At 42.5% G+C, this 27,449-nt stretch overlaps 1 protein-coding gene across 2 annotated transcripts; it reads left to right on the top strand.

The window, feature by feature from the left end:
* Nucleotides 1-27,449, top strand: SC5D (sterol-C5-desaturase). 2 transcript variants are annotated; one of them, XM_070399894.1, is made up of 5 exons: nt 1-103; nt 20,326-20,543; nt 21,823-21,955; nt 23,750-23,850; nt 25,506-27,449. In XM_070399894.1, the coding sequence occupies exons 1-5, from the start codon at nt 64-66 to the stop codon at nt 25,944-25,946; spliced, it is 933 nt and encodes a 310-aa protein (XP_070255995.1). In that variant the 5' UTR covers nt 1-63; the 3' UTR covers nt 25,947-27,449. The 2 variants fall into 2 exon arrangements, with proteins under 2 accessions (XP_070255995.1, XP_070255996.1); XM_070399895.1 differs by lacking the exon at nt 1-103 and adding an exon at nt 8,449-8,682.

Genomic DNA, 27,449 nt, shown 5'->3' on the forward strand with positions numbered 1-27,449 from the left:
GGCAGCACCACTAGGCGGCCCGGCCCTGCCCGGACCCGGCCAGTGAGCTGGACTCGCCACTGGATGCGCAGTGCCGCCGCCCGAGCCGCGGCCGAGCTCCCAGGTAGGTAGGGGGCGGCGGGCGCGAAAGGGAGCGGAGCGGGTGGGGCCGCGCTGAGGCCGGCACCGGCCGTCCCGGGGGAGCGGGCGGAACGGACCCGGGGCTCCTCCGCCGACCGTCCGCGGGCCCGGGAACCTGCGTGGTTCCCAGTTACACACGGAGGCGGCAGGTGAGCGGACACCGGGAAACGGGACGGGGCTGGGACGGCGCCGCTGGCCCGGCGGGGGTCGGGGGGCATCGGGGCCGCTGCCCGGCTGGAGCGGTATTTCGGCGCCGAGACGGCCTGGCTGGCGGAAGGGGCTGGCGAAGAGGACGTGTTGCTGGTGGCTGTGGGGCCCCTGTGCAGGGAAGGCGTCCCGGGCGCTGCTGCGCCCTGTGAGGGGCTCCCTCCCGGTGGACAGAGGCTCCGCTTGTTTTTAGGGGAAGGGGACTCCCGCTGACCGCGGCCGGGACTGGGGGCACAGCCACCGTGGAGGAGGTTAGAGAGGAGGAAATCCACCAGCTTAGCATCCTCCAAGGAGAGCCGAGTGCATTGGGCTCGTGTAGAAGACATCACCTCGGTTGTAGACAAAGTTTCCAACGTGGAAAGTTTGGGTAGCTGGGCATGTTTAGCCAAGCCTGGTAGCACCTGAATTTATATCACCTTCCTTTCTTTTTTCCCTTAGCTTTGTAATGATAAATACCTACCAGTAAGAAGTGCATGACCCTTTATCTCTAAAGAGTGCTTTCCATTCATTGCGTATTGTACTTAACATAGCATCTCAGTTTCCCATTTGCATGTGTCATATCTCGAGAGATAACATGAAGGAATAGCCAAGTGGACAGACTCTGGAACGTACCTCCCAGCTGCTGCTTGTTTCTGTGGTTACTGGACAAGTTACTTAGATACTCCTGATCTTAGTTTCCCATCTAGAAAATGGGGGTTATAGAATTAAGAGATAGGTTATAAGAATTAAACAATGGAAGACATAAAAGTGCTTTAAATATTACTAGGGCTATGAGAAATGAGGTTATGAGAATTAAGCAATGGAATACATAAAAGTGCTTTAAAAATACTTGGTTCTTAGTAAGTTTTAGCTATATACTATACTTTTAAGGTAAAGCAAAATAGTAATAGTAGACTCAGTCATTCTAAGCTTAATTGTGTTTTATTGATAATTACATTTTAAGAAAAGATTTCTTTGTTTTTGCAAAGGTAAAATAATATTTATTATAAGCTTCTATTTCTGGCAGATGTCTTTATTTTTTTGACTCTTTTTTTAAAATTTTGTTTTATTGCTTAAAGTATTACAAAGAATATTACACGTCTCCTTTTTTTCCCCCCGTGACATTCCCCCGGTGTGCCCTACCCCCCAGTGTCTTGTGTCCATTGGTTATGCTTATATGCATGCATACAAGTCCTTCAGTTGATCTCTTACCACCCCCTTCCGCCCCCCAAACCTCTCCAGCCTTCCCGCTGTAGTTTGACAATCTGTTCGAGGCTGCTCTGCCTCTGTATCTATTTTTGTTCATCAGTTTATAATGCTCTTTATTATCCATAAATGAGTGAGATCATGTTGTATTTTTCTTTCATTGACTGGCTTATTTCACTTAGCATAATGCTCTCCAGTTCCATCCATGCTGTTGCAAATGGTAAGAGTTCCTTCTTTTTTTACAGCAGCATAGTATTCCATCGTGTAGATGTACATAGTTTTCTAATCCATTCATCTACTGATGGGCACTTAGGCTGTTTCCAGATCTTAGCTATGGTGAATTGTGCTGCTATGAACATATGGGTGCATATATCCTTTCTGATTGGTGTTTCTGGTTTCTTGGGATATATTCCTAGAAGTGGGATCACTGGGTCAAATGGGAGGTCCATTTTTAACTTTTTGAGGAAACTCCATACTGTCTTCCATAGTGGCTGCACCAGTCTGCATTCCCACCAGCAGTGCACAAGTGTTCCCTTTTCTCCGCATCCTCTCCAGCACTTGTCGTTTGTTGATTTGTTGATGATAGCCATTCTGACAGGTGTGAGATGATATCTCATTGTTGTTTTGATTTGCATCTCTCGGATGATTAGTGACTTTGAGCATGTTTTCATATGTCTCTTGGCTTTCTGAATGTCCTATTTTGAAAGGTATCTATTTAGGTCCTTTGCCCATTTTTTGATTGTATTGTTTATCTTCCTTTTGTTAAGTTGTATGAGTTCCCTATAAATGATGGAAATGAAACCCTTATCGGTGAAAACATTGGCAAATATGTTCTCCCATGCAGTGGGCTTTCTTGTTGTTTTGTTGATGGTTTCTTTTGCTGTGCAGAAGCTTTTTATTTTGATGTAGTCCCGTTTGTTTATTTTCTCTTTAGTTTCCAATGTCCTAGGAGATGTATTGGTGGAGAAATTGCTTTGGCACATGTCTGAGATTTTGTTGCCTTTGGATTCCTCTAGTATTTTTATGGTTTCCCGTCTTACATTTAAGTCCTTTATCCATTTTGAGTTTATTTTTGTGTATGGTGTAAGTTGGTGGTCTAGTTTCATTTTTTTGCATGTATCTGTCCAATTTTCCCAGCACCATTTATTGAAGAGACTGTCTTGACTCCATTGCATGTTCTTGCCTCCTTTGTCAAATATTAATTGAGCATATTGGTTCGGGTCGATTTCTGGGTTCTCTATTCTATTCCATTGGTCTATATGTCTGTTCTTGTGCCAGTACTAGGCAGTTTTGAGAACAGTGGTTTTGTAATACAGCTTGATATCTGGTGTTGAGATCCCACCTACTTTGTTCTTCTTTCTCAGCATCGTTGCAGCTATTCGGGGTCTTTTTTTATTCCAGATGAATTTTTGGAGAGTTCGTCCTAGGTCTGTGAAATATGTCGTTGGTATTTTAATGGGAAATGCATTGAATTTATAGATTGCTTTGGGTAGTATGGACATTTTAATGATGTTGATTCTACCAATCCATGAACATGGTATGTTCTTCCATCTGGCAGATGTCTTTAACGTCAGGTTTGTAGAGCCCCTGAGGTCAGCCCCTTAAAATTATATGCAAAATTATATGAGCTTGTAGAGTTGCTGAGAATTTAAAAAATTAAAGAGCTAAAGAGTTGAGAGTGACGAAGAGGCAGTAGAACTTGGTTAAAATCAGTGGATTTTACAACCAGACTTCATGTATTTTTTTTATTTAAATATATTTATTGATTGATTTCAGAGAGGAAGGGAGAGAGAGAAACATCAATGATGAGAATCATTGATTGCCTGCCTCCTGCTCGCCCCTGACCCCGAGCATGTGCCCTGACCAGGAATCAAGTCATGACCTTCTGGTTCATAGGTCGATGCTCAGCCATTGTTTTACTTGACTGTCCTGGGCAAGTTACTTGAATTTTTTGTGCCCAGCTTCATCTGTAAAATAAAAAAATGGTACCTAACTCTTGGGGTTTCTTCAAAGAGTTGAAGGAGTTAATAATTATAATAACTAGAATATAACAAATATTAATATTTTAGTATCACCAATGTTTAATTGACTGCTAATTATTTTTCAAAGAAAAATCAAGTGGCACCTTATTTTTAGTTAGGTTGAGGTAGTTTTAACTCATCTTTGGCTCCCATTACAGTAGTAATAATAGCTCCTATAAATTGACTATTTTCTGTGTATCAGATGATGCCTCAAAACTGTGTTCTTAGTCTCTAAATCCTAAACAGTCTATAATGTGGATATGTTGTCACCACTTTATAGATGTGGATTTGAATCTAAACTTCAAAATTGAGTTGCATTTTTTCAATCGTGTTATTGATTTCAGAAGATTTTATATTAGATGTAAGAAATTACAGCAATATGTTAATAAATGCCCACTTGCAACATTTAGCAAATAGAATGAATCGAAACCAAAATTCTGAAAACTGCCTGTAGATTGACTGAGGCACTTTTCCTCCTCCCATCCAGGCACTGGTTTACCATCTAGTTCAGTGGTTCTCAACCTTCTGGCCCTTTTAATACAGTTCCTCATGTTGTGACCCAACCATAAAATTATTTTCGTTGCTACTTCATAACTGTAATGTTGCTACTGTTATGAATCGTAACGTAAATATCTGATATGCAGGATGGTCTTAGGCGACCCCTGTGAAAGGGTCGTTCGACCACCAAAGGGGTCGCAACCCACAGGTTGAGAACCGCTGCTCTAGTTAAACCTCAATATAACAGATTGATTCAGGGGAGGGGTGTCCTTTAAAGCCAAAAATCTGTTATATAATAAAGTAGGTTTTTCGAATGCATATGTAAAAAAAATTGACAATTTAGTTTACCTGTTTTTATTTATGTAGATAGGTTTGTATAATTAAAATTAACTATGTATGAAAAGTTTAATTTCATTTTAATCTTTGCTCATTACCTAAAGCAGTGTTTGGTATTTAATTATTGAATGATTAACAATGTATGATGAAGGATATATGTCAATATCTGCCGTTTGGTATTAATTAAAATTTTATTTCAGTGAGAAAAAAATATGTCCAACTCATATCACAAACACCCTAATACATAAAGAGCTTTTAGAATTTGATTTTAAGAGACTAAAAACCCAGTGGGAAAATGGGCAATGGACAAAAACAGATAATTTACAAAAAAAATACAAATTATTCTAAATAGATAAAATGATGTTCAACCTCACTTACAATAAGTCAAATATAAAATAAATATGCAAGGAGAAGCAAGATGGCGGCACTTGCTGCCTCCCACAACGACATCAAAATTACAACTAAAATACAGAACAACTATCATCCAGAACCAATAGAAAGCTGGCTGAGTGGAAGTACTACAACTAGAGAGGTAAAGAAGAAAGCACACTGAGACTGGTAGGAGCTGCGGAGCATGGAATGGGCTGGTCCTGCTGGGTGTGCCACTTTTTTAATTGGGAGGGAGATTGCCTCTGTGGAGGCCGCCCGGAGGACAAGAGGTCCCAGCCCCACACCAGACCCCTAGCCCAGGGTTCCAGAGCTGGGGAAAGAAAGCCCTATGGGCATTAAGAACTATGGACTGTAAAAACCAGTGGGGATTGGGGCTGAGTGACACACAGGCTGCTGGAGACCCAGCAGCTCTTCTTAAAAGGCCACAAACTGAATTTACAAGCTCCCACTTCCTCTGAGCTCTGGCGCCGGGAGAGACTCTGGAGGACCCAGAAACATGGGGAGAAACTGGACTGTCTGGCATTGGAGCAGGAACTTGGGGGTGGCTTTCTGCCGGACTGGTGTTCACAGCGGTCATTGTTCCCGTGTAGGGACTGCTCCAGTGCAGGGCTGACTGGCAGCCATTTCTGTTTGCTCTGCCCTGGTGATTCCCTGAGACCTGGCCCACCCAATTTACAACCCCACCCAAGCTGTAGTCAGCGGCTTTTGCATATTAATGGCCTGTCATTTCTCAAGCTAAAACTCTGTCAAACCAGCTGCAGCTGAGTCAGGGAGCCCCAAACCTATCAATAAAAGGCCCAAGTCCCAGCACCACCACCAGCCAGCCTTGCTTCACAGCTGGGCCTCGTCTGGGCACTTCTAAACCCAATACAAAGAGGGGGAATCTGCAGATCTCTCTGAAGTTCTTGCTGGGTGGCCCCAGGCACTGGCTGACTGCCCCTTCCTGGAGACCCAAGAGCCAGTGTACCCAGTGATCAGTGTGAGACCATATTAGATTACAGCTCTTCACATCTATAAGCGACACACTCAAGGGGCAAACTCAGTGAGCACCAAAGCCCCACTGAAGCAAGCCCTACTCCACTAGGGTGTCTCCTGTACAACAGCTCTTCCCTCTTCCATTGTAGACACAGCTGGTCCCCACAGCCAATTGGCCTGGAGGTCAATTCCTCCCAGTGACACCAACAGCAATCAAGGCTTAACTACAACAAAATTGTGCATATAGCCCATCAAGAGTGTCTACCTCAGGTGATTGCTGAGGCTGAGCCACTGGGCCCTATAGGACAGCTACTACACAAGGCCACTCTATCAACTCAAGGAGACTTACATAGAAACAAACACAGGGAAGCAGCCAAAATACAGGGACAAAGAAACATGGCACAAATGAAAGAAATGGAAGAAGCAAACTACTGGATATAGAGTTCAAAACCACAGTTATAAGGTTACTCAAGAGTCTTCTAGAAACCTCCAAGGAACTTAGTGAGACTTTTAAAGATCTTAGAATGCCAACAGAATGGAAAAGGACTAGTCAAAAATTAAGCATACACTGACTGAAATAAAGAATAATATACTGAGATTCAACAGTAGACTAGAGGATCCCGAAAATCAAATCAATGATTTAAAATAAGAGGAAGCAAAAATCCCAACCAGAAGAGCAAAAAGAAAAAAGAATCCAAAAATAAGAAGATAGTGTATGGAGCCTTTGGGACAACTTCAAGTGTACCAGCATCCGAATTATGGGAGTGCCAGAAGAAAGAGATAGAGCCAGATATTGAAAACCTATTTGAAGAAATAATGACAGAAAACTTCCCCTACCTGGTGAAAGAAATAGACTTATAAATCCAGGAAGCACAGAGAATCCCAAACAAGAGGAATCCAAAGACGACCACACCAAGACACATCATAATTAAAATGCCAAGGGCCAAAGACAAAGGGAATTTTAAAAGCAGCAAAAGAAAAGCAGTTAGTTACCTACAAGGGAGTGTCCATACGATCGTCAGCTGATTGCTCAACAGAAACTATTCAGGCCAGAAGGGAGTGGCAAGAAATATTCAAAGTGATGAATAGCAAGAACCTCAACCAAGATTATTCTACCAAGCAAAGCTATCATTTAGAATTGAAGGTCAGATAAAGAGCTTCACAGACAAGAAAAAGCAAAAGGAGTTCATCACCACCAAACCAGTATTTCATGAAATGCTGAAGGGTATTCTTTAAGCAGAGGAAGAAGAAGAAAAAAGTAAAGATAAAAAATATGAACAACAAAGTGGCAACAAATACATATCTATCAACAATTGAATCTAAAAATCAAACGAATAAAAAATCTGATCAACAGAATAAACTGGTGAATGGAAAAGAATCAGATGCATGGAAATGGAACAGACTGATGTTTCTCAGAGGGAAGAGGGTGTGGGGAGTGCGGGAAGAGATTAGACAAAGATCTTATATACATGTATGCATTTCCTATGGAAACAGACAATAGGGTGGGGTGGGTCCTGGGTGAAGGGGAGCTATGGGGGAGGGGAGGAGAGGGATATCTGTAATCTCAACAATAAAGATTAATTTACAAATAAATATGCAGCAAGATATCATTTCTTTGCTATGAGATTAATGAATATCCAAAAGTGTGATGATATTCTCGGTTGTTAATGTTGTATGGAAATAGGGACTATCCTACATTACTATGGACTTGCAAAGTAGCACAACTCCTATGAGAAGCAATTTCACAATATTTACTAAAGCTACCAGTGCAATTACTCTTTGACCTTGTAGGAGAATTCCTAGAAGTTCTTTGGTTGTAGGAGTTTACCAATATAGGGTTAGTCATTGTAGCATTGCTTGTACTAGTAATAGCAAAGGTTAGTTTCTATCCAGGTGTCTATATGTAGGTTGAATAAACAACAGAGAAATCACACAAAGGAACATAGGTCCACAGTCCCTTAGCCACAGTTTCAAAGTCTGGAAAGACCTGAAAACCAAAAGTTCTTTTAAAATTTGACCTCTGCCCTGGTCAGGTGGCTCAGTGGTTGGAGCATCATTTTGTATGTCAGAATGGTGGTGGGTTCAATTCCTGTTTAGAGCACATACCTAGATTGTGGGTTCAATCCCTGGTTGGGACACGTATGGGGGGCAACCGGTCAACGTTTCTCTCACACTTATATTTCTCTAAAATATTCAATAAAAACATATCCTCAGGTGAGGATTAAAATGTTAAAAAATGGTGTTCAAAGTCATTTAATAGCAAAACTTGACTCCAGCTGATCTTGGTGTACCTACCAGGTCCTTCCTCTATTTTTTGTTTGTACTGTTTTGTTAGTTTGGGTTTAATTATATGTGAGAATGAAAAATAGTTAAAGGTAATCTGTGAATAACAGAATGAATGGAAACATCTGTGATTAGTAACATTAAAGAACATGGAGGTATTGTAAGAGCTTGTGCCTGGTATGTCTGTGAAGCATTGTACTAAAGAATAAGTGACTCGAAGAATAGAAAGACAGGCCTGACTGGTATGGTTCAGTGGTTGAGCGTCGACCTATGAACCAGGAGGTCACATTTCGATTCCTGGTCAGGGCACGTGCCTGGGTTGCAGGCTCCATCCCCAGTGTAGGGCTTGCAGGAGGCAGCTGATCAATGATTCTCTCTCATCATTGATGTTACTATCTCTCTCTCCCTCTCCATTGCTCTCTGATATCAATAAAAAATATATTTTTAAAAAAGGGAAGAACAGACTTGCTGAGGGAGAACCAAGATGGCGGCATAGGTAAACACCGGAGACTGCCGCCGCAAACAACCACTTCAAAAATACAACTAAAAGACGGAACAGACATCACCCAGAACCACAGGAAAGCTGGCTGAGGAGAGACTCTTCAACTAGAAGGAAAGAGAACAGCAAACCGAGGCTCAGAGGAGGCGCAGTGTGGAAAATACAAAGGTACCGAGGTGCGCGCGCAAAGCGGGCTGGTGGCTGAGGGCACGGTTGTCGTTTTCAGTCGGGAGGTAGTCTCAGACTCTGGGCTCCAGATCCAGGCGAGTCTCTAGGGACTCAGACTCAGACGGGAGAAGCGGGATTGTCCGGCATCAGTTGGAATCTGAGGGCAGCTTTCTCTCCGAGGTTTGCAGCGGCTGCCGGGGTTCTGAGAAGCAGAGCCTCTGGGAAGGGACTGAGAGCAGCCATAACTGCTCCCTCCACCCGCCCTGTTGATCCCGCCCCACCCAAGCCCTGCGCAGAGCCATTTGCCGGATCGCCTCAGGCAAAGGCTAGATTAGCACCTCCCCAGAGGACAGAAGTTTTCCACACAGCTGATTCTCACAGCCAGTCGGCCTGGTGGTCAGATCCCTCAGTATTAACTAAAAAAATCAAGGCTTAACTAGAACAAGACTGCGCACAAAGACCACAAGGGGGTGCACCAAGAAAGCATAAAAAATGCGGAGACAAAAAAACATGACAGAAATGGAGGATATGGAGCTAAAAAACGCAATTTTGAGGGCTTGCAATAAACTTGTGGAGAGCCTCACAAAAACTAATGAGACCCTCGATGCTACGATAAAGAAACTAGAAATTAAGCATACACGGACTGAAATAAAGAATATTATACCCAATAGCAGACCAGAGGAGCACAAGAATCAAGCCAAAGATTTGAAATGCGAAGAAGCAAAAAACACCCAACCGGAAAAGCAAAATGAAAAAAGAATCTGAAAATATGAAGATAGTGTAAGGAGCCTCTGGGACAGCTTCAAGCGCACTAATGTCAGAATTATTGGGGTGCCAGAAGATGAGAGACAGCAAGATATTGAAAAACTATTTGAAGAAATAATGGCAGAAAACTTCCCCCACCTGGTGAAAGAAATGGACTTACAGGTCCAAGAAGCGCAGAGAACCCCAAACAAAAGGAATCCAAAGAGGACCACACCAAGACACATCATAATTAAAATGCCAAGAGCAAAAGACAAAGAGAGAATCTTAAAAGCAGCAAGAGAAAGAGACTCAATTACCTACAAGGGAATACCCATACGACTGTCAGCTGATTTCTCAACAGAAACTTTGCAGGCCAGAAGGGAATGGCAAGAAATATTCAAAGTGCTGAATACCAAGAACCTACAACCAAGGTTACTTTATCCAGCAAAGCTATCATTCAGAATTGAAGGTCAGATAAAGAGCTTCACAGATAAGGAAAAGCTAAAGGAGTTCATCACCACTAAACCAGTATTATACGAAATGCTGAACGGTATCCTTTAAGAAGAGGAAGAAGAAAAAGGTAAAGATACAAATTGTGAACAACAAACATGCATCTATCAACAAGTGAATCTAAGAATCAAGTGAATAAATAATCTGATGTACAGAATGAACTGGTGATTATAATGAATCAGGGACATAGAAAGGGAATGGACAGACTATTCTTGGGGGGGGGGGTGGAGGGGAATGGGAGATGCGGGAAGAGACTGGACAAAAATCGTGCACCTATGGATGAGGACAGTGGGTGAGGAGTGAGGGCGGAGGGTGGGGCGGGAACTGGGAGGAGGGGAGTTACGGGGGGGGGGGGGGAAGAGGAACAAATGTAATTTGAACAATAAAGATTTAATTAAAAAATAAAAAAAATAAAAAGGGAAGAACAGGAAGATAGATGCAAATGTTTTACACTGGCAATGAGGACTGATAAGGATGAAAAGTAAAGAACCATTGCATGGGTTAGAAAATGATGATCCTAACCATGTTTTCATTAAGTAAATTTGATAAGGAAGTAAATAAATGCCACTGATTGCTTTGTTGATCATGACATTAACTAGAATATATCAGGAAGAGGTGCTGCTGAAGATGAATGTTAGTATTGCCGCTGGAAATGGGGTCACAAGGAAATCATCTAGGAGACCCACATCTGGGAGAATAAGTGATAAATTTTATTGAAGCTGAAGTAAATGCAAAGGGCTGTCCCAGGGCCAACTCTGTCACACTCTGAAAAAACTTCAGCCTTGTCTTCAACAGGCCCAGAAATAGGGCAGTGTCCAGACATTTTGCGTGAGCAAATGAGGCAAGCCGGTGTTACTTGGAGGGAAGGAAGGCGGGAGAGAGGGAGCCGCCCTTTGTCTTTGTTAGGCTGGTTATATTATCTTGGGGTTGGGAAGGTAAGGCACTCCTTCAAACTAACCAAACAATTTCCAATATTTCCTGGCTGGCACTGCGTCCTCCCTCTAGCCAATTCACTTCCTAGATCTTCCAGGGTCCTGTGTCCATTAACCAATCCCATCCTTTCCCAGGTTGAGTTCGCTACCTTTGCTTCTACTGTACATGTGCTTCCCTCCCCTTTATTGTTCTACTAGTGGCCCGGTGCATGAAATTCGTGCACGGCGTGGGGGGGGGGGGGGCGGTGCCTCAGCCTGGCCTGCAATCTGGGACCCCTCGGGACTGGCAGTCGGACATCCCTCTCACAATCTGGGACCGCTGGCTTCTAACCACTCACCTGCCTGCCTGCCTGATCTCCCCTAACCAATCTGTCTGCCAGCCTGCCCGCCCCCAACTGCCCCCCCCTCCCCCCCCGCTGGCCTGCTTGCCCCCAACTGCCCACGGGTATCCTCGCAGGTAGCAGGTGCTGATTAGGGGAGGAGGGCATGACTGTTTCCTGGGACTGTAGGTTTCAGAGCTTTGCAGAGGGTTCGGTGAGCCTTGGAGGGCAGGCTCTGGCCAGCAGCCCTATAGCAGTCGTCTTTCCTGGAGGCGCTGGTGGGGGATCGGGGGGCACTAGGGGAGCGGTGAGGCCGAAGGGGGAGTAACAGTCAAACCTCCCCATTTGGTGCCATTCTTTAAATGTGGCTGTTTCACAGCTGTAAGTGCACAGGGCAGGGCACCCATCTCCTGGAGTTGGGTGGGAGCCAAGCCAGGGTGGGGCCAGGCAAGCTAGGAGGGCGGGTTTAGCTGCGGCCCCCAGCAAGGTTCAGTGCATTGCCACTGCAGAGACAGTGCTGCTGCTGTGAGGGGGGTGGGGGCAGGGTGCCAGAAGCCAATTCCAGCATGTCATAATTTCAAGTGTTTCATTAAAAGGTTGATGGAACTTGGGGACTCAACATGGCTAAAGGCATTTCCCCAAACCTGAAAAGGGATGATTGCTTGGCTGCCCAACAGCTCAGGGCATCTTAATCTACATGTTACTGCCTCCTACTGGCCAAACACCTGAACAGCCGTAGGCTAATTCCCACATGCTGACAATGCCTCTGTATTGGAAACACTGATCCTTTGAAGTGTATGTCTCTGCCTCACCTCAGGACAAGTTGTGTTAATAAAAAGCATGGGGTCCTGAGACGAGGAGAACTTAAAACTTAGATCTTAGTTTCCTTTAAACTAGGCTCCTCTGACCCCCAAATGCCTTTCAAAATTATGCTTCGTCTCTGGACTCCTGTTTAATCTACGCACAGCCTTCTCCAGATTTCCTGAACCCTTCTTGATGCTGGGATAAGAACCCCAACTGGGGGGGGGGGGATGGGTCTGACCCTGGGGGGCTGCTCGGGCCTGCCTCCACCGGGATCTGGAGTTGTAGGGAGGAGAGGCGTGCCCGGCCCCAGTGGTGGGGGCCCAACAGCAGCGGACCATGGGCCCCAGTTGCCTCGGGGTGCTGACGGGTCATTGCTGGTGTGCTATTGTTGTGGGCGCCCCTGGCGGGGGGTAGCGGGGGGAAGAGATCGGGAGTTGGAGGTGTGGGCTGCAGCTACCCCCGAGTCTGGTTCTTCTCCCGGACCTGTCAGCCTCCCCGTCCCCCCAGGGGTGCGGAGGCTGGGGTAGGGTGTCCATGCAGGGGGATTGGAAGAGCTCCCTGTGGCTGCTTCCTCTTCTTTGCAGTCCGGGCTCTTGTCAGGTGCTCTCCTCAGACTCCCGGAAACTTGGCTCCAGCTGCCCTGCCCCTCTAAGGCTCCCTGCTGCCCCCGCTTCACTCTGCTCTCCCGGGCCGCCTGTCAGGAGGCTGCCGGGCTGCCCTGCTTCGGGCAGCATGGTCCTGGGGCAGGGGGTGGGGTTGTGGGGAGCAGCTCCAATAAAGTTTAGTAAACCCCGGGTCCACTTTGGGATTTGGCTGTGGGGCTGCAGGGGAGTCTGCCTGGGTGGGATGAAATCTTGCTCGACCCGGATTCCCGCCACTCAGCCCCACAGCCCCACCCACCTTGTTGACCGGTCGTGCCTGGGATACCGTTAGGACCAATTAGCATATTACCTCTTTATATATATAGACTAGTGGTCCTGTGCACGAAATTCATGTACAGGTGAGGGGGGTGTCCCTCTGCCCGGCCTGCACCCTCTCCAATCTGTGACCCCTGGAAGGATGTCCTACTGCCAGTTTACAGGGATTGGGGCTAAACCAGCAGTTGGACATCCCTCTCACAATCCGGGACTGCTGCCTCCTAACCGCTCATCTGCCTGCCTGCATGATTGCCCCTAACCACTCTGCCGGCCGGCCTGCTCGCCCCCAACTGCCCCCCGCCGCCAGCCTGCTCGCCCCCAAATGCCCCCCTTGCCAGTGTGCTCGCCCATAACTGCCTTCCCTGCCAGCCTGCTTGCCCCCAACTGGCCCCCCTGCTGGTCTTCTCACCCCCATCTGCCCCCACCCCCACCGGCCTGATCACCCACAACTGCCCTCCCCTTTTGGCCTCTAACCGCCTCTACCTCAGCCCTGCCACCATGGCTTTGTCCAGAAGAATGTCTGGAAGGTTTCCTAGAAGGTCTCCCAGTCTAATTAGCATATTACCCTTTTATTATTTTAGAGCCCTGGTGCACGGGTGGGGGCCAGCTGGTTTTCCCTGAAGGGTGACCCAGATCAGGGTGGGGGTTCCCTTAGGGCATGGGGTGGCCTGGGCGAGGGGCCTGTGGTGATTGCAGGCCGGCCACGCCCCCATGGTGTGAGGGTCCCCGCTGGGGGAGCGTGGCCAGCCTGGGTGAGGGACTGAGGGCTGTTTTCAAGCTGGCCACTCCCCCTTCAGGGTGGGGGTTCCCGCTAGGGTGCCTGGCCAGCCCGGGTGATGGGCTGATGGCTGTTTGCAGGCTAGCCATGCCCCCAGCGGGGACCCTCATCCCATGGGGGCGTGGCGAGCCTGGGTGAGGGGCTGAGGACTGTTTTCAGGCTGGCCAGGCCCCTAGCGGGGACTCTTACTCCATGGGGGTGTGGCCAGCCTAGGTAAGAGGCTGAGGGCCATTTTCAGGCTGACCAGAGCCCCTTCAGGGTGGAGGGTCCCGCTGGGGTGCCTGGTCAGCCTGGGTGAGGGGTTGAGGGCTGTTTGCAGGCTGGCCATGCCCCCCGGAATCTCAGGCCCCTAGTCCCTCCTTAAGCAGAGGCCAGGGCGGGCTGGAAGCCTGCGTCGCCCCCAGCTACCCAGGCTCCCAGCCACTCCTTCAGCGGTGGCCAGGGCAGGCGGGAAGCTTGGCTTCCTACGTCACCGGGGGCAACCCAAGCCTCCAGCTCCATGGCCGCCGCCATCTTTGCTGGGTTAATTTGCATACTTTCCCTGATCGGCTGGTGGTGTAGTGGAGGGATGGTCAGTTTGTATGTTTCCCTTTTATTAGTGTAGATTCCCCCCAGTGATCTGTGGGGCACAGACCTATAGTTCCCAATGGGGTGTGTGAAACTAACTTCCTAGGGAAGCAAGCCAGCTTATTGTCCAGTTCAGCTCCCTGGTTTATTAGGCTTAATAATATCTCATTGCCGAAACCGGTTTGGCTCAGTGGATAGAGCGTCAGCCTGCGGACTGAAAGGTCCCAGGTTCGATTCCGGTCGAGGGCATGTGCCTGGGTTGCGGGCACATCCCCAGTGGGAGATGTGCAGGAGGCAGCTGATCGATGTTTCTCTCTCATCGATGTTTCTAACTCTCTATCTCTCTCCCTTCCTCTCTGTAAAAAATCAATAAAATATATTTTTAAAAAAATAATATCTCATTTACTTTGCTCCCTTTCTTTAATAATATCTAGCTACCTACACTAACAGTACTATTAAGAAGGAGAGATTCAGAAATTTAGGAAGCAGTGTGGTGAAAAATATCTGAAAGTCTGGTAAATACTCTGATCCTGAAGTAGCTAAACATTACCTTGATGAATTTGCTGAGATAATATCTGATGAAGACCTGAATGCTGAATAAATTTTCAATGGTGATGAAATAGTTCTGTATTTGTTTTACATTCCAAAAGCTACTTCAGACTGCAGGAGCAATACCAGTGCTTCAGACACACACAGATAAAGTTGGCAGTGATAGAAAAAACCACCACCTAAAGCAGTGATGGCGAACCTTTTGAGCTCGGCATGTCAGCATTTTGAAAAACCCTAACTTAATTCTGGTGCCATGTCACATATAGAAATTTTTGATATTTGCAACCATAGTAAAACAAAGACTTATATTTTTGATATTTATTTTATATATTTAAATGCCATTTAACAAAGTAAAATCAACCAAAAAAATGAGTTCGCGTGTCACTCTGACACACGTGTCATAGGTTCGCCATCACTGACCTAAAGTGTTTGAATCAGTCTCACAAAATTCCTGGGCATCTTTATGCCAAAATCTTCAGCCTGATTCAGTAACACATCCTAGACAGTTCTTTAGTGCACTCTCCTCAACTTTTTTGTTAAAATAATGTTTTTTTCATTTGCTTTCCACCCACTGTGACTGAGATACAGCCTTTATACCATGGTGTGTTACACGCTGGGAAAAATAAGTGTTTGTAGTACCTGCAGTAGTTAACAGAGACCTACAAATTAGCACCAGAAAAAGAAACCCCACACATGTATACATAACACAGAGATGCAGATAACAGTGTGGCGACAACCAGAGGGAAAGGGCCGTGGAGACTAGGTAGAAGTGGGCAAAGGCGGGAAAAATGGGGATGGAAAGAGACTTGCTTGGGACAATGGGCACACAGTGCAGTGCACAGATGATGTTTTATTGAGTTGTAACTTGAAATCTGCATGGTTTTACAGACCATTATGACCCCAATAAACTCAATTAAAAATAAAAAGCTTTTCCACTTTTGGGAATTTATCCAAAGAATCCTGAAACACTAATTTGAAAAAATATATGCACCCCTGTGTTAATTGCAGCATTATTTACCATAGCCAAGATTTGGATGTAACCCAAATGCCCATTGGTAGATAATTGGATAAAAAAATATGTGGTACATTTACACAATGGAATACTACTTGGCCATAAAAAAAAGAAGGAAATTTTACCCTTTGTGACAGGATGGATGGACCTGGAGAGCATTTTGCTCAGTGAAATAAACCAATTAGAGAAAGACAAATACCATATAATCTAATGAACAAACAGACTCATAGGTAGAGAGTAGGCTGATAGCTATTGAGGGAAGTGGGCTTGGGGCGGGGGGATGGTGCATGGAGGGTTTGAGCAAAAGAGAATAAAAGAACGCATGGACATGGACACAGTGGTGATTGTAGGGGGAGAGGCCCCCCCATGGAGGGGAGGACAGTATAGAGGGGATAAATGGTGATGGATGGAAATTTTACTGAGGGTGGTGAACACACAGTATACAGATGATTTGCTGTGGAATTGTGCACCTGAAACCTGTATAAGTTTGTTAACTAGTGCCACCCCAATAAATTTAATAAAAAGGAAAAAAATTCTAGAAGATAAAAAAAGTCAATCATAAAGATCTTGTTTTCCAAATTGCTAATGCTTGAAATGATATTGATAAATCAGCGTTATTAAATGCTGAACACTGTAGTGACAATAAAGTTTGAAAATGAACCTGCAAATAAAAATTTTTGCAACATTTTGTATCACCAATGAGAAGATGATACCTGACTTCATTAAGTAGACCAGATATTTTAACAGCCAAAACCATAAATAAGTCAGCAGAATCTGACATTGAAGAAATGTTGGACATCGATCATGATGCTTCTGTTATGCATTCTTGGATGGTGGGGAAACTACTGAAAGGTTGTTAAACACAAGCATGAAGAAAGTCATGACTGCGTTGATGGCTACATTGTGAATACAAGTGGAAAAATTACTGAAGGCATTATGGTGACAGACAGCATTGGTGGAGCAGAAACCTTTAATATGACAGATGACATTGGTAGAAATCTTTTCAGGAGGCCATCTTGAGTAGCGTTGCTTTATCACTTGAGAATCCTGATCCTGGCTCATCATCAATGTCTAATTCTAACCTCATGGGCCCTTCTCCACAAGATCCTCCAGCTACCAGATTTCATGAAAATGTATTACATATATAGACTCACATACATGCAGTTATTTAACTTTGAAATGTATTTGAAAGTTTACCAAATATTTTCCTTTAAAAATAGAAGTAATAACTGTTTTAGTCTATACAATTCTATATTTGTTTATTACTACATATAGTTACTATATAAATTATTATACTGTTTGCAGTGTACATCCATTTAATGTGAATATTCATTTTTCTAAACAAATATTTGTGTTTACTAGTAGGAAGATGTTTTTACCTTGGAGAAATCTAGAAATTCTGAATTGCAAAATACATCTGAAACCAAATGTTTCATTAAAAAAAAAAAAAAAAGGTAGCCTTGTACTATAAAAAAGGAGATGGTGACTTCCAGAATAGCAGAGTAAGAACCTCCTCGGAAAGTCTGCTTTTTTATAAAAGCAACAAAACACTGACAAAAGTTGCCAAGGTCAATTTTTGTAGAACTCTAGGAATTAAAGATTTACAATAATCCTAGGAAAGTTTATTCTAGAAAAATGACTGAGACACAAAAAGAGCAGGAAGCTTTGTGGCATTTTAGCTTTCCTTATTTCTGTCCCCTTCCCCCAGCTTTGTGGGAGCCTTGAAAATTAGCCTTACATCTATAGGAGTTGTGAAGCACTACAGCCTAGCAACCCTGGGAGGGACAAGACAGGTTTGCAGTTCCCCAAAAAGCCCCAACCCAGAGAATTTTCACTATTTGACCTCTCTGGCAATTCTCTGAAAAACTTTATTCTTAAGGTTCTTCTTTATCCCCAAGGTTTTTGTCAAGAAAATCGGTGGTGATTGCTTAACCTTATAGTTTTAGGAGACAGCACTAACAAGAGCCGGACCAAAACTCTTAAAAGGAAACACTGAGGAATGTCCATAGGAGTCTTTGCAAAGCTCTAACATTTTGTTGGGAATCCAGAATGATATCCACGGGAAGGGTTGTGTACCCAAGAAGATGGAAGAAGGCCCTAATCTCTCACTTCTGGCTGACCTTGCAGGTCTGTGCAAGCAGGAAGTGAAGGCTAAGTCAGAGTTGTAAACTGCCCACGGAAACATTGAAAGCATGGCCCTACACACAGCACCTCACAAAGGCTGGTGGTTTAAGGCATTTAAGAAATTCTGTTCACTCATTAGTGAATAAAGACTTCAGTAGCTGCACACAACAAAGAATATAGGTGTTATACAAACAGTCTGGAGAAGTCACTAAAATAACAGCAACATGAAACCCTGAGGAAGGCCCATGGGGAATCTGATTTCCAGAGCTGCCCATTATGTGATATAAAATGTTCCTTATGGGACACACAAAGGAGCAGGTAATTATGGCCTGTGCATGCACAAGAAAGCAGTCAATTGAAACAATCTCTAAGAAAGCCCAGATTTCCTGGGAAAAGACTTTAAAATTGGCTACTACAGATGTTTAAAGAACACCACCTAAATAACTCAAAGAAAGTAAGAGAACAATATCCCAGCAAATAGAGACTATCAATAAAGTGATAGAATTTATTTTTTAAAGAAAAGAACCAAATGAAAATTCAAGAGTTGAAAATATAACAAGTTTCAAATGAACTTAACATCATATTTGAGTGAAGAGAACAAAGAATTTGAAGATAGAGCAATTGAGATTTATCCAATCTGAGGAACAGAAAGTAAGAATGAAGAAGAATTAACAGTCTCGAGACTTGGAGGATACCATCAAGGAAACCACCATACACATAATGGGAGTCCCAAAAGAGTAGAGAGAAAACTAGTAAAATGGTTGTTTTAAGAAATTATGGCCCAAAACTCCTTAAATTGGATGGCAAACAATGTACATGTCTCAGAAGCTCAACAGTATGGAGAATGAGTTTCTTTTGGAGGTGATGAGAGTGTTCTGAAATAGGATAGTGATGATTGCACATCTGTGAGAATATGCTAAAAACTTTTGAATGATTCCCTATGAATTGTATCTTAATAAAGCTACTTTATTAAAAACAAAAAGGAGGATATTCTTATGATGGAAAGATCTCCAAAATACATGGTAAGAGAAAAGAATGTGTGACAGTGTATATAATATGTCACTTTTTATAAAGAAGGGGGGAAATAAAAATTTGTAATTGGCTCTTACATTTAAAAATACTGTAAGGATTCATAGGAACGAATAAAGATGGTTACCCACAGGGCTGGAAGTGAGGTGATAATTGTGCTGTACGTATGAAACAACACTTCTCTCTGTATCTCACTTTACAGTAATTATTTTAAACTACATGTATGCATGATTTTTAAAAAGTCTAAATTCTTGTGTGGAATCAGTGGGGAATCTAGTAGGGGAAATAGGCTGTAAATAAGTAATTATATAAACATTGTAAAGAGTTATTTTAATTTTTTAATTTTATTTCATAAATTGATACTTATTTATATGGTCCAGTATGTAGCAGATAAAGACCATGTGATGGACACAGGCAATAGTGTGGTGAAGGCCTGGGAGGGGTGGGTGCTTGTTGTTTACAGAAACAGGTTCTGGATTTGACTCAGGCCCCAGTTTCCTAGCCCATAATCTAGAGCAGTGGTTGGCAAACTGCAGCTCGCGAGCCACATGCGGCTCTTTGGCCCCTTTAGTGTGGCTCTTCCACAAAATACCACATGCAGGCGCGCATGTACAGTGCGATTGAAACTTTGTGGCCCCTGCACAGAAGTCGGTATTTTGTGGAAGAGCCACACTCAAGGGGCCAAAGAGCCACATGTGGCTCGCGAGCCGCAGTTTGCCAACCACTGATCTAGAGCATTGCTTCGTGGTGGAAGGAATAAATGTATTCTAATTCTTAACATTAAGAATATATCTACCTTTGTTCTGTCGATGAGAGTGGTCTTTCCTTCTGTCATAAGAACAGATAGTGCCTGACTTCTGTGCTTGTGGTGGCAACATAGATACCTTTTAGGAAATTAAGTTTCAGCACTGAAGCAAAAATCTCTGAAATGGGAGGTGTTTTTTTTAGAAGAGAGGCTGCTAAAACTTGTAGCTTAAAGAGGAAACCATTTGCCTGGGTACCTAGTGCCTTGCATTCCACATCTTTACTACCTGCTGTGTTGCCCTTGGGCATAATACGAAAGAACACTGAAAAGGAATTGGATCCACATTTATCCATGGAAATGCTAAACCTTAAAGAAAAAACTAACCGGGTCTCGGTTTCTCTAACTGAGCTTTGGTGCCCCCTTCTACAACATGAAGAGACTAGACTAGAGATGGTACTTCAGATCCCTTCTAGCTCTGAAGATGGGCATTCCGGGGGTTCCGGCAGGAGCAGACTTCTACACATGCTTATTAAAGCAGGCACTTCGGGTCGTTTTTCTGAAAACGTTGCTTTGAGAAATGACAGCGTGTAACTGTGGCACCTGTTTCTCCAGGTGCAGAGATGGACCTCGTTCTCAGTGCTGCCGATCGTTATGTTTTCACACCATACGTATACCCAGCCACGTGGCCAGAGGACAACTTCTTCCGACAGACTCTCAGCCTCCTGATTGTGACAAACCTTGGGGCTTATATCCTTTATTTTGTCTTTGCAACACTCAGCTATTATTTTATCTTTGATCATTCTTTAATGAAACATCCACAATTTCTAAAGGTAAGTGATTTTCTTACCTATTTTAACTACTGTTACAGTAAAAAGAAAACACAATGTGATGAATTTGTGAGCTATTCAGATTAAATAAGTAAAGTTTTTGAAACCAGCCCCAGGTGGGTTATATGTTTTTGGTAGGGCTAATCCCACATCTCCTTCCTTAATTTAAACAAATAATGAATCCAACTTTTTTTTTTAAACTAAAAGCCTGGTACTTCGTAAATTTAGTTACAAAGAATTTCTTTAGTCCTGGCTGATTTGGCTCAGTGGATAGTGCATCGGCCTGTGAACTGAAGGGTCTCTGGTTCAATTCTAGTCAAGGGCACATGCAGGGTTGCAGGATCGATCCCTAGTAAGGGGTGTGCAGGAGGCAGCCAGTCAATGATTTTCTCTCATCATTGATGTTTCTATCTCTCCCTCTCCCTTCCTCTCTGAAGTCAATAAAAATATTAAAAAAAAAAAAAAGAATTTCTCTGCTAATAGTGATAAATAAATGCACACATTTGTGTAGTTATTTTTATATTTGACTCATAACTGAAATAAATTTTGCTATGTATATTTTTCTTTAGCTAGAGGATCCAAACACAGTAATTTTAGTTTATAATAATTTCTCTGTTTCAGTTATTTGTATTTGTCAAATACAAGTCTCCAAGAACTGAGGAAAAAGAGGATTATGGATGGAAGTTAACTATGAAAGAAATAATTATTCAGTAAAATCGAAATTTAGAATACAAATTTGTTGAAAGGAGAATAAGCTTGAGAATCTTAAATATTTATTGTTTTTGCTCAGAACAAAAGGAATTTTTTCTGACCCATTCCCACGTATTAACATTTTAATAGAAACGTTTTGGGAATTAGCTTGTTCATATAAGAGAGATTCTAGGCCGGCCGGTGTTGATCAGTGGTTGAGCATCTACCCAGGAACCAAGAGATCATGATTCGATTCTCCATCAGGGCACATGCCCCAGTTGGTGTTGATCAGTGGTTGAGCATCTACCCAGGAACCAAGAGATCATGATTCGATTCTCCATCAGGGCACATGCCCCAGTTGGGCTCAATCCCCAGTAGGGAGCATACAGGAGGCCGCCAATCGATGATGTTTCTCTCATCGATGTTTCTATCTCTCTATCCCTCTCCCTTTCTCTCTCAAAAAATCAGTAAAAACATATTTTATAAAAAAAAAAAAAAATACAGGAGATTCTAAAAATCCAACCCCAAACAACTCTGTGCTGGTGTTGCTTAATGAGCAGTGATTTTTAAGTATTGGAAATTTCATTTTCAGAACCAAGTCTATCGAGAGATCATGTTCACTGTCCAGGCACTGCCGTGGATAAGCATTCCCACTGTCGCGCTGTTCCTGCTGGAGCTCAGGGGTTACAGCAAGTTGTATGATGATGTAGGAGGCTTTCCAAGTGGTAAGTGAATAGCAAGGTCAGCCCAAGCTGGTGTTTCTAAAGAGCCTAACCTGCCTTTTCCTTCTTTTAAAATAATTAGAAAGCCCTGGCTGGTTTGGTTCAGTGGATAGAACATTGCCCTATGGACTGAAGGGTCCCGGGTTCAATTCCGGTTAAGGGCACATTCCCGGGTTGTGGGCTTGATCCCCAGCAGAGGATATGCAGGAGGCAGCCAATCAATGATTCTCTCTCATCATTGATGCTACTCTCTCTCTCTCCCTCTCCCTTCCTCTCTGAAATCAATAAAAATATAAAATAATTAGAAATTGCTCAGTTGTTTTTAATATTTGTTAATATTATTTTATGCATTTATGTCTTGCCATATAATGTGCATTTACTTAAGTTTATCTGTCAATTTTAAATCTTTGTTTTAGATGAAATTGTGCCTGGAGAAAGATTGGCATGATCAGATATATAAGCCTTTGCATTTGCTACCCTGTATTGAAATCAAACTTCTAAAAAAAATAACTCAAGTAATACATAACAATTATGGAAAATCAGAAAATACAGATTTTAAAAAATCAATTATCTTTCTACTAGAAACTGTAAATCATCTGACATGTCCTCTATGCCTGTATACTTCATTATCTACATTATAAAAATGAAACCTCACTATGCATACTGCTTTGGAGTCCATTTTTTTTTTTTTTTTTTGCTGTTAACAATATCTATGCCCATATTGTTATGCCTATAAATATTAGCATTATCTAATGTTAGTTAGTTTCTCATTCTGTAGATAGCCATAGTTTATTTAAATGAGCTCTAATTTTTAGACCTTTAGAGTCTTTCTTTTTGTCTATTATAAACAGTCCTACAGTAACTAAGCTCACTTTTTGTGAAATTCTGAAATTATCCCATCAAGATACATTCTAGTGTCTAGTATTAAACAGTAAGAATAATAGTTAACATTTATTGAGTGTTAATAAGTACCAGCTACAGATTTAAGCTTTTCACGTCTTAATTCATTTTATCCTACATAAGTTGTATGAGGTAGGTTCTATTATTCTGCTTTATAGGTGAGTAAATTAAGTTTGCAGAGAATTTTAGTAACTCGCCCACGTTTCTCAACCAATAAGTGGTGGGTCAGCCCCAGCCCCTGCTTTCTAAGTAAAGATCAGTTAGTTAAGGGAGGAAACAGAAATCACACACCAAGGTGATGACTTGACTAGGCTTTGAAAAGTGATGGGATTGTGAGTGAAAATCAATGGCGGAAGGGCATTCTGGACGCATGGAAGCCGATGAGTAACGGTATAGCGGCAAGACTTCCAAGATGCTGGGAGGACGTTGAGTAACCCAGCCTGGTTAGGACAGGAATAGATGACGTTGGAAAAATCAGAAAGGGCTGGGTTATGGAGTAAATGCTCAGTTTGAGGTATTTAGTGAAAAATAAAATTCTAACCAGGGAGATAATGTATAAAGACATGTTTATGAAGGAAGATTATTAAATAGACTTATTCTCAGAGATTTAAATAATATCCATGCTTCAGGAATATCTTTTTTCTGTCTCATAAATAGCTTAATAGTATAATTAAGAAAGATTTTAGGTGGAGCATTTTCAAGTTTTTATAGGAAGAAAAGGAGGAAATGAGCAGATTCCAGAGAGTCAAAGGAGATGAATTTATAATGTGTTTGGCCAAAACCGATAGTTTGTAATATTTGAGTCTAGGTTCATACTTTGCTTTTAGACATGTAAAAAAGAAATGCTAATCCTAGGAGGTGACTGTGGATTCCACTGTGCACTGTTCTCTCTCCTAGGCTGGTTTCACCTCATTGTTAGTGTACTGTCCTTCCTCTTCTTCACTGACATGCTGATCTACTGGATCCACAGAGGCCTTCATCATAGACTTGTGTATAAGGTACGTCATTTTTTAGGGAAAGAAAACAATAGTATATATGAATATATATAAAACTGAAACTCATAGACACAGACAACAGGATGGTGGTTACCAGAGGGAAGAGGGAGGGTGGGTAGTAATTGGGGGACAAATACATGATAACAGAAGATGATGTGACACTGGGTGGTGGGCACACCATACTATATACAGAGCATGTGTGATAGGATTGTACGCTTGAAACCTATATGACCCTATTAACCAATGTCACTCTAATAAATTCAATTTTAAAAAACAGAAATCGCCCTAACCGGTTTGGCTCAGTGGATAGAGCGTCGACCTGCGGACTGAAGGGTCCCGGGTTCAATTCCAGTCAAGGGCACATGCCGGGATTGCGGGCTTGATCCCCAGTGGGGGGCGTGCAGGAGGCAACTGATCAATGAGTCTCTCTCATTATTGATGTTTCTATCTATCTCTCCCACTCCCTTCCTCCACATAGAAATATGCCTGAGTTCAGTAATCTGATGTGGCTTACAAAAAAAAAAAAAGAAAAATCCTGCCCTAACAAGTTTAGCTCAGTGGGCTTGATCCCCAGTGGGGGGGTGTGCAGGAGGCAGCCGGTCAATGATTCTCTCTCATCATTGATGTTTCTACCTCTCTCCCTCTCCCTTCCTCTCTGAAATCAATAAAGAAATATTTTTTTAAAAAAAATCCTATGCTTGACCTGATTTGTTGTTTTAGTCAATGAATCCCACCACTCAGGATCCTTGTGTAAAACTTCAAGAATAATTTGAGTTTCTTGATCCTGGGTCAGTCCCACTGGATACCTTTAGTCCAGATTGGTGCCCTTCAGGCTAGGCTAGCTGGGATCCGGGTTAGTAGGGAGGATGGAGTTACCAGGTTCCCAACTGATGTTCTCACTGAATTTTGTTGCCCATTTGAACAAAACTATAGATTCCACTGATTTATAGATTGACCACTGATGCAGATTGAGGAACATGGAATTTTATTGACTGAATTGTGATTTGCCACATACCTCGTTCTAACTAAAATTCTACAGCAAGTGTTGCAATCTAGCAGTATTTTCAAAGAGGGTCCTCAGACTCCCTGGGTCCTTATTAAAAATTGATATCTGGTTCCCACTCTACACTTAATCCATCGCAATCATGGAGCTAGAACTCAGATGTCACTTTATCAAACTTCTCAGATGATACTTAGACACTAAAGATTGACGGTTGGAGGATGGCCTGGGCATCCGGAGAGAAGCCATGATAAGGGTCCCTGGTTCTGGGGGGGATGCAGTATGGAGTGCCCTATAGTGGGATGTAGGGCAAGCTGAGGTGACCAAAAAAAAGGAAAAATAGTATACATTTAAGCAGTTTGAAATTATAAATTAGTTCTCTATTTCCAAGAATTTCCTCTAATTATGGTAAATACCTAAGTAACCATAGTGATGAAAATACCAGGTGTATTTTGCTTGTATTTTTTATGAGTCTGGAGTGTTGGTGCTAAAGTTTCACTGTTTGGCAAGTAAAAAAGGAAGGCATTTTATAAAGTGATTCTGCTAGTTTCGAAGGGGTTTTTAGGTAAGTCTTCTCCACAGCATGAGTATGACACGCTCAGCTGCGTGCTGACCTCGGTGAAGTGTGTAGTGCTGATGGTGTTCTTTTCTTCTGCAGCACATCCATAAGCCTCATCACATCTGGAAGATTCCTACTCCGTTTGCAAGTCATGCTTTTCACCCTGTGGATGGCTTCCTTCAGAGTCTGCCTTACCACATATATCCTTTCATCTTTCCACTGCACAAGGTGGTTTATTTGGGTTTGTACATCTTGGTCAACATCTGGACAATTTCCATTCATGATGGTGATTTTCGTGTCCCCCAAATCTTAAGGCCATTTATTAATGGCTCAGCTCATCATACAGATCACCACATGTTCTTCGACTATAACTATGGACAGTACTTCACATTATGGGATAGAATTGGAGGCTCCTTCAAAAACCCTTCCTCCTTCGAAGGGAAGGGACCACTCAGTTACGTGAAGAAGATGATGGAAGAAAAGTGCAGCAGCCACGCAGGGAGTGCTTGCAAAGATGGAAAGTTTACAAAGACTGAGTAGATTATTAAGTATTTTTAATAAGAAAAATACTCTATATCCAGCCAAGAGACTAGCAGGTAAACAGTATCATTTGAAATCAGCATATGGTGCTGCTGAGAAATGACCCCTGTGGTGAATCAAGGCAAGACGCTGTGAGCATCGTGAACTTAGCCTCATGCCGAAACTCCAGATGGGGGTCCCAGGGACAGCGTGTGTCTTTCTAGGCAGCAGAGCTATCATCTGTATCGTCTCAATAACCGTTTTTAAAAGAGATGTAATGCCTTAATCTATCATAATCATTCAGAAAAATCCGTTGTGCTTAAAATACCAAGACAGCACCATGACAACGAAATACTAATATAGAGATGATTCCTTGTTTCAGGAATGGTTATCTCTGGTTTCAGTATGATTTGCTCAAACATCAGTGTGGAAAGATATCCTAATACCGCATATCAGCAGCTTTGTAAATGGCCTATGATAGCAGTGTAACTAGATTACCACTTCTTACACATAGGAAGCTTATTCTCTAGGAACATTGTTAAATAATACGTTTTACTGATGAATAAATAAATTTGAATTAAAAAAAATAATTGATCCTATCATGGTTTAATCCAGATCAGAGATTATTTAAGATTTTGATGGGTTTTATTCAAAACTACTATTTAATAGTTTAAAAATATGTGAACCTGATTATGCAGTATTTCCCCCTTATTCCTGGGGATACATTCCAAGACCCCCCGTGGGTGTGTAAAACTGTAGATACTGCCAAACCACATATATGTATATATGCTATATTTTTTCTATACATACATAGCTGTGATGAAGTTTAATTTATAAATTAGGCACAGGTTAACAACAATAGCCAATAAACTACGGTAATTAGAAAGGAAATTAGATGCCCAAATAATACATTTGACACTACTGATTTTTAAATTAAGTTGATGCACTTTTTTGTTGTTCAGTGTATTCTGAAGAAAATGAAATGTAAAGTATCCCTTTTATGAAAATATTACCATGGAGGCTATTCAACATTTAAAGATAATAACCATTAGTAATAAAATACGAAGTTTTTCATGTGATTTACAGGAAAGTAACAAGATCTTCAGCCAGAATTTTCTAATTTCTAACAGCCCAGAAACTATGTCAGAAATCACAAAGACAAAATTGGTTCTGTTTTGAAATATGAATGGCATTGGTTATGCTGTGTTAATTTTGCAAAATCAAGTCTCTAGCGGAACTGGCATTCCTTTTGGCTGGATGCACTGCACTTTTGACGTTTCACTGTCACAAATCTATAATTTTCTATGATCATTGCCAAATATGTAGGCCTAACACTGAAGGTTAGTTTTGAAATATTCTCCCCTCACTTTTTCCCACTTCCTCTGCAAAAGATTTAACTAATATTTTCATAAATGTTGTTTATTGTAACAAATATATTGGAGAAACATGGTTTGCAAAGACATTCTTTTAAAATCTATTTAAAATCAATAAAAGATGATTATGACTATTAAACTGTATCACAAA

The sequence above is a fragment of the Myotis yumanensis genome, unplaced genomic scaffold, assembly GCF_028538775.1.
Source record: "Myotis yumanensis isolate MYYU_CA2020_CCGP unplaced genomic scaffold, mMyoYum1.0.hap1 SCAF_19, whole genome shotgun sequence".
In the NCBI taxonomy this organism is placed as follows: domain Eukaryota; kingdom Metazoa; phylum Chordata; class Mammalia; order Chiroptera; family Vespertilionidae; genus Myotis; species Myotis yumanensis.

Bases quoted from the DNA above. Each gene is read 5' to 3' on its own strand.
- SC5D (XM_070399894.1), top strand. From the start codon at position 64: ATGCGCAGTGCCGCCGCCCGAGCCGCGGCCGAGCTCCCAG. The intron at 104-20,325 runs GTAGGTAGGGGG...CTGTTTCTCCAG, and splicing joins AGCCGCGGCCGAGCTCCCAG to GTGCAGAGATGGACCTCGTT. The intron at 23,851-25,505 runs GTACGTCATTTT...TTTCTTCTGCAG, and splicing joins ATCATAGACTTGTGTATAAG to CACATCCATAAGCCTCATCA.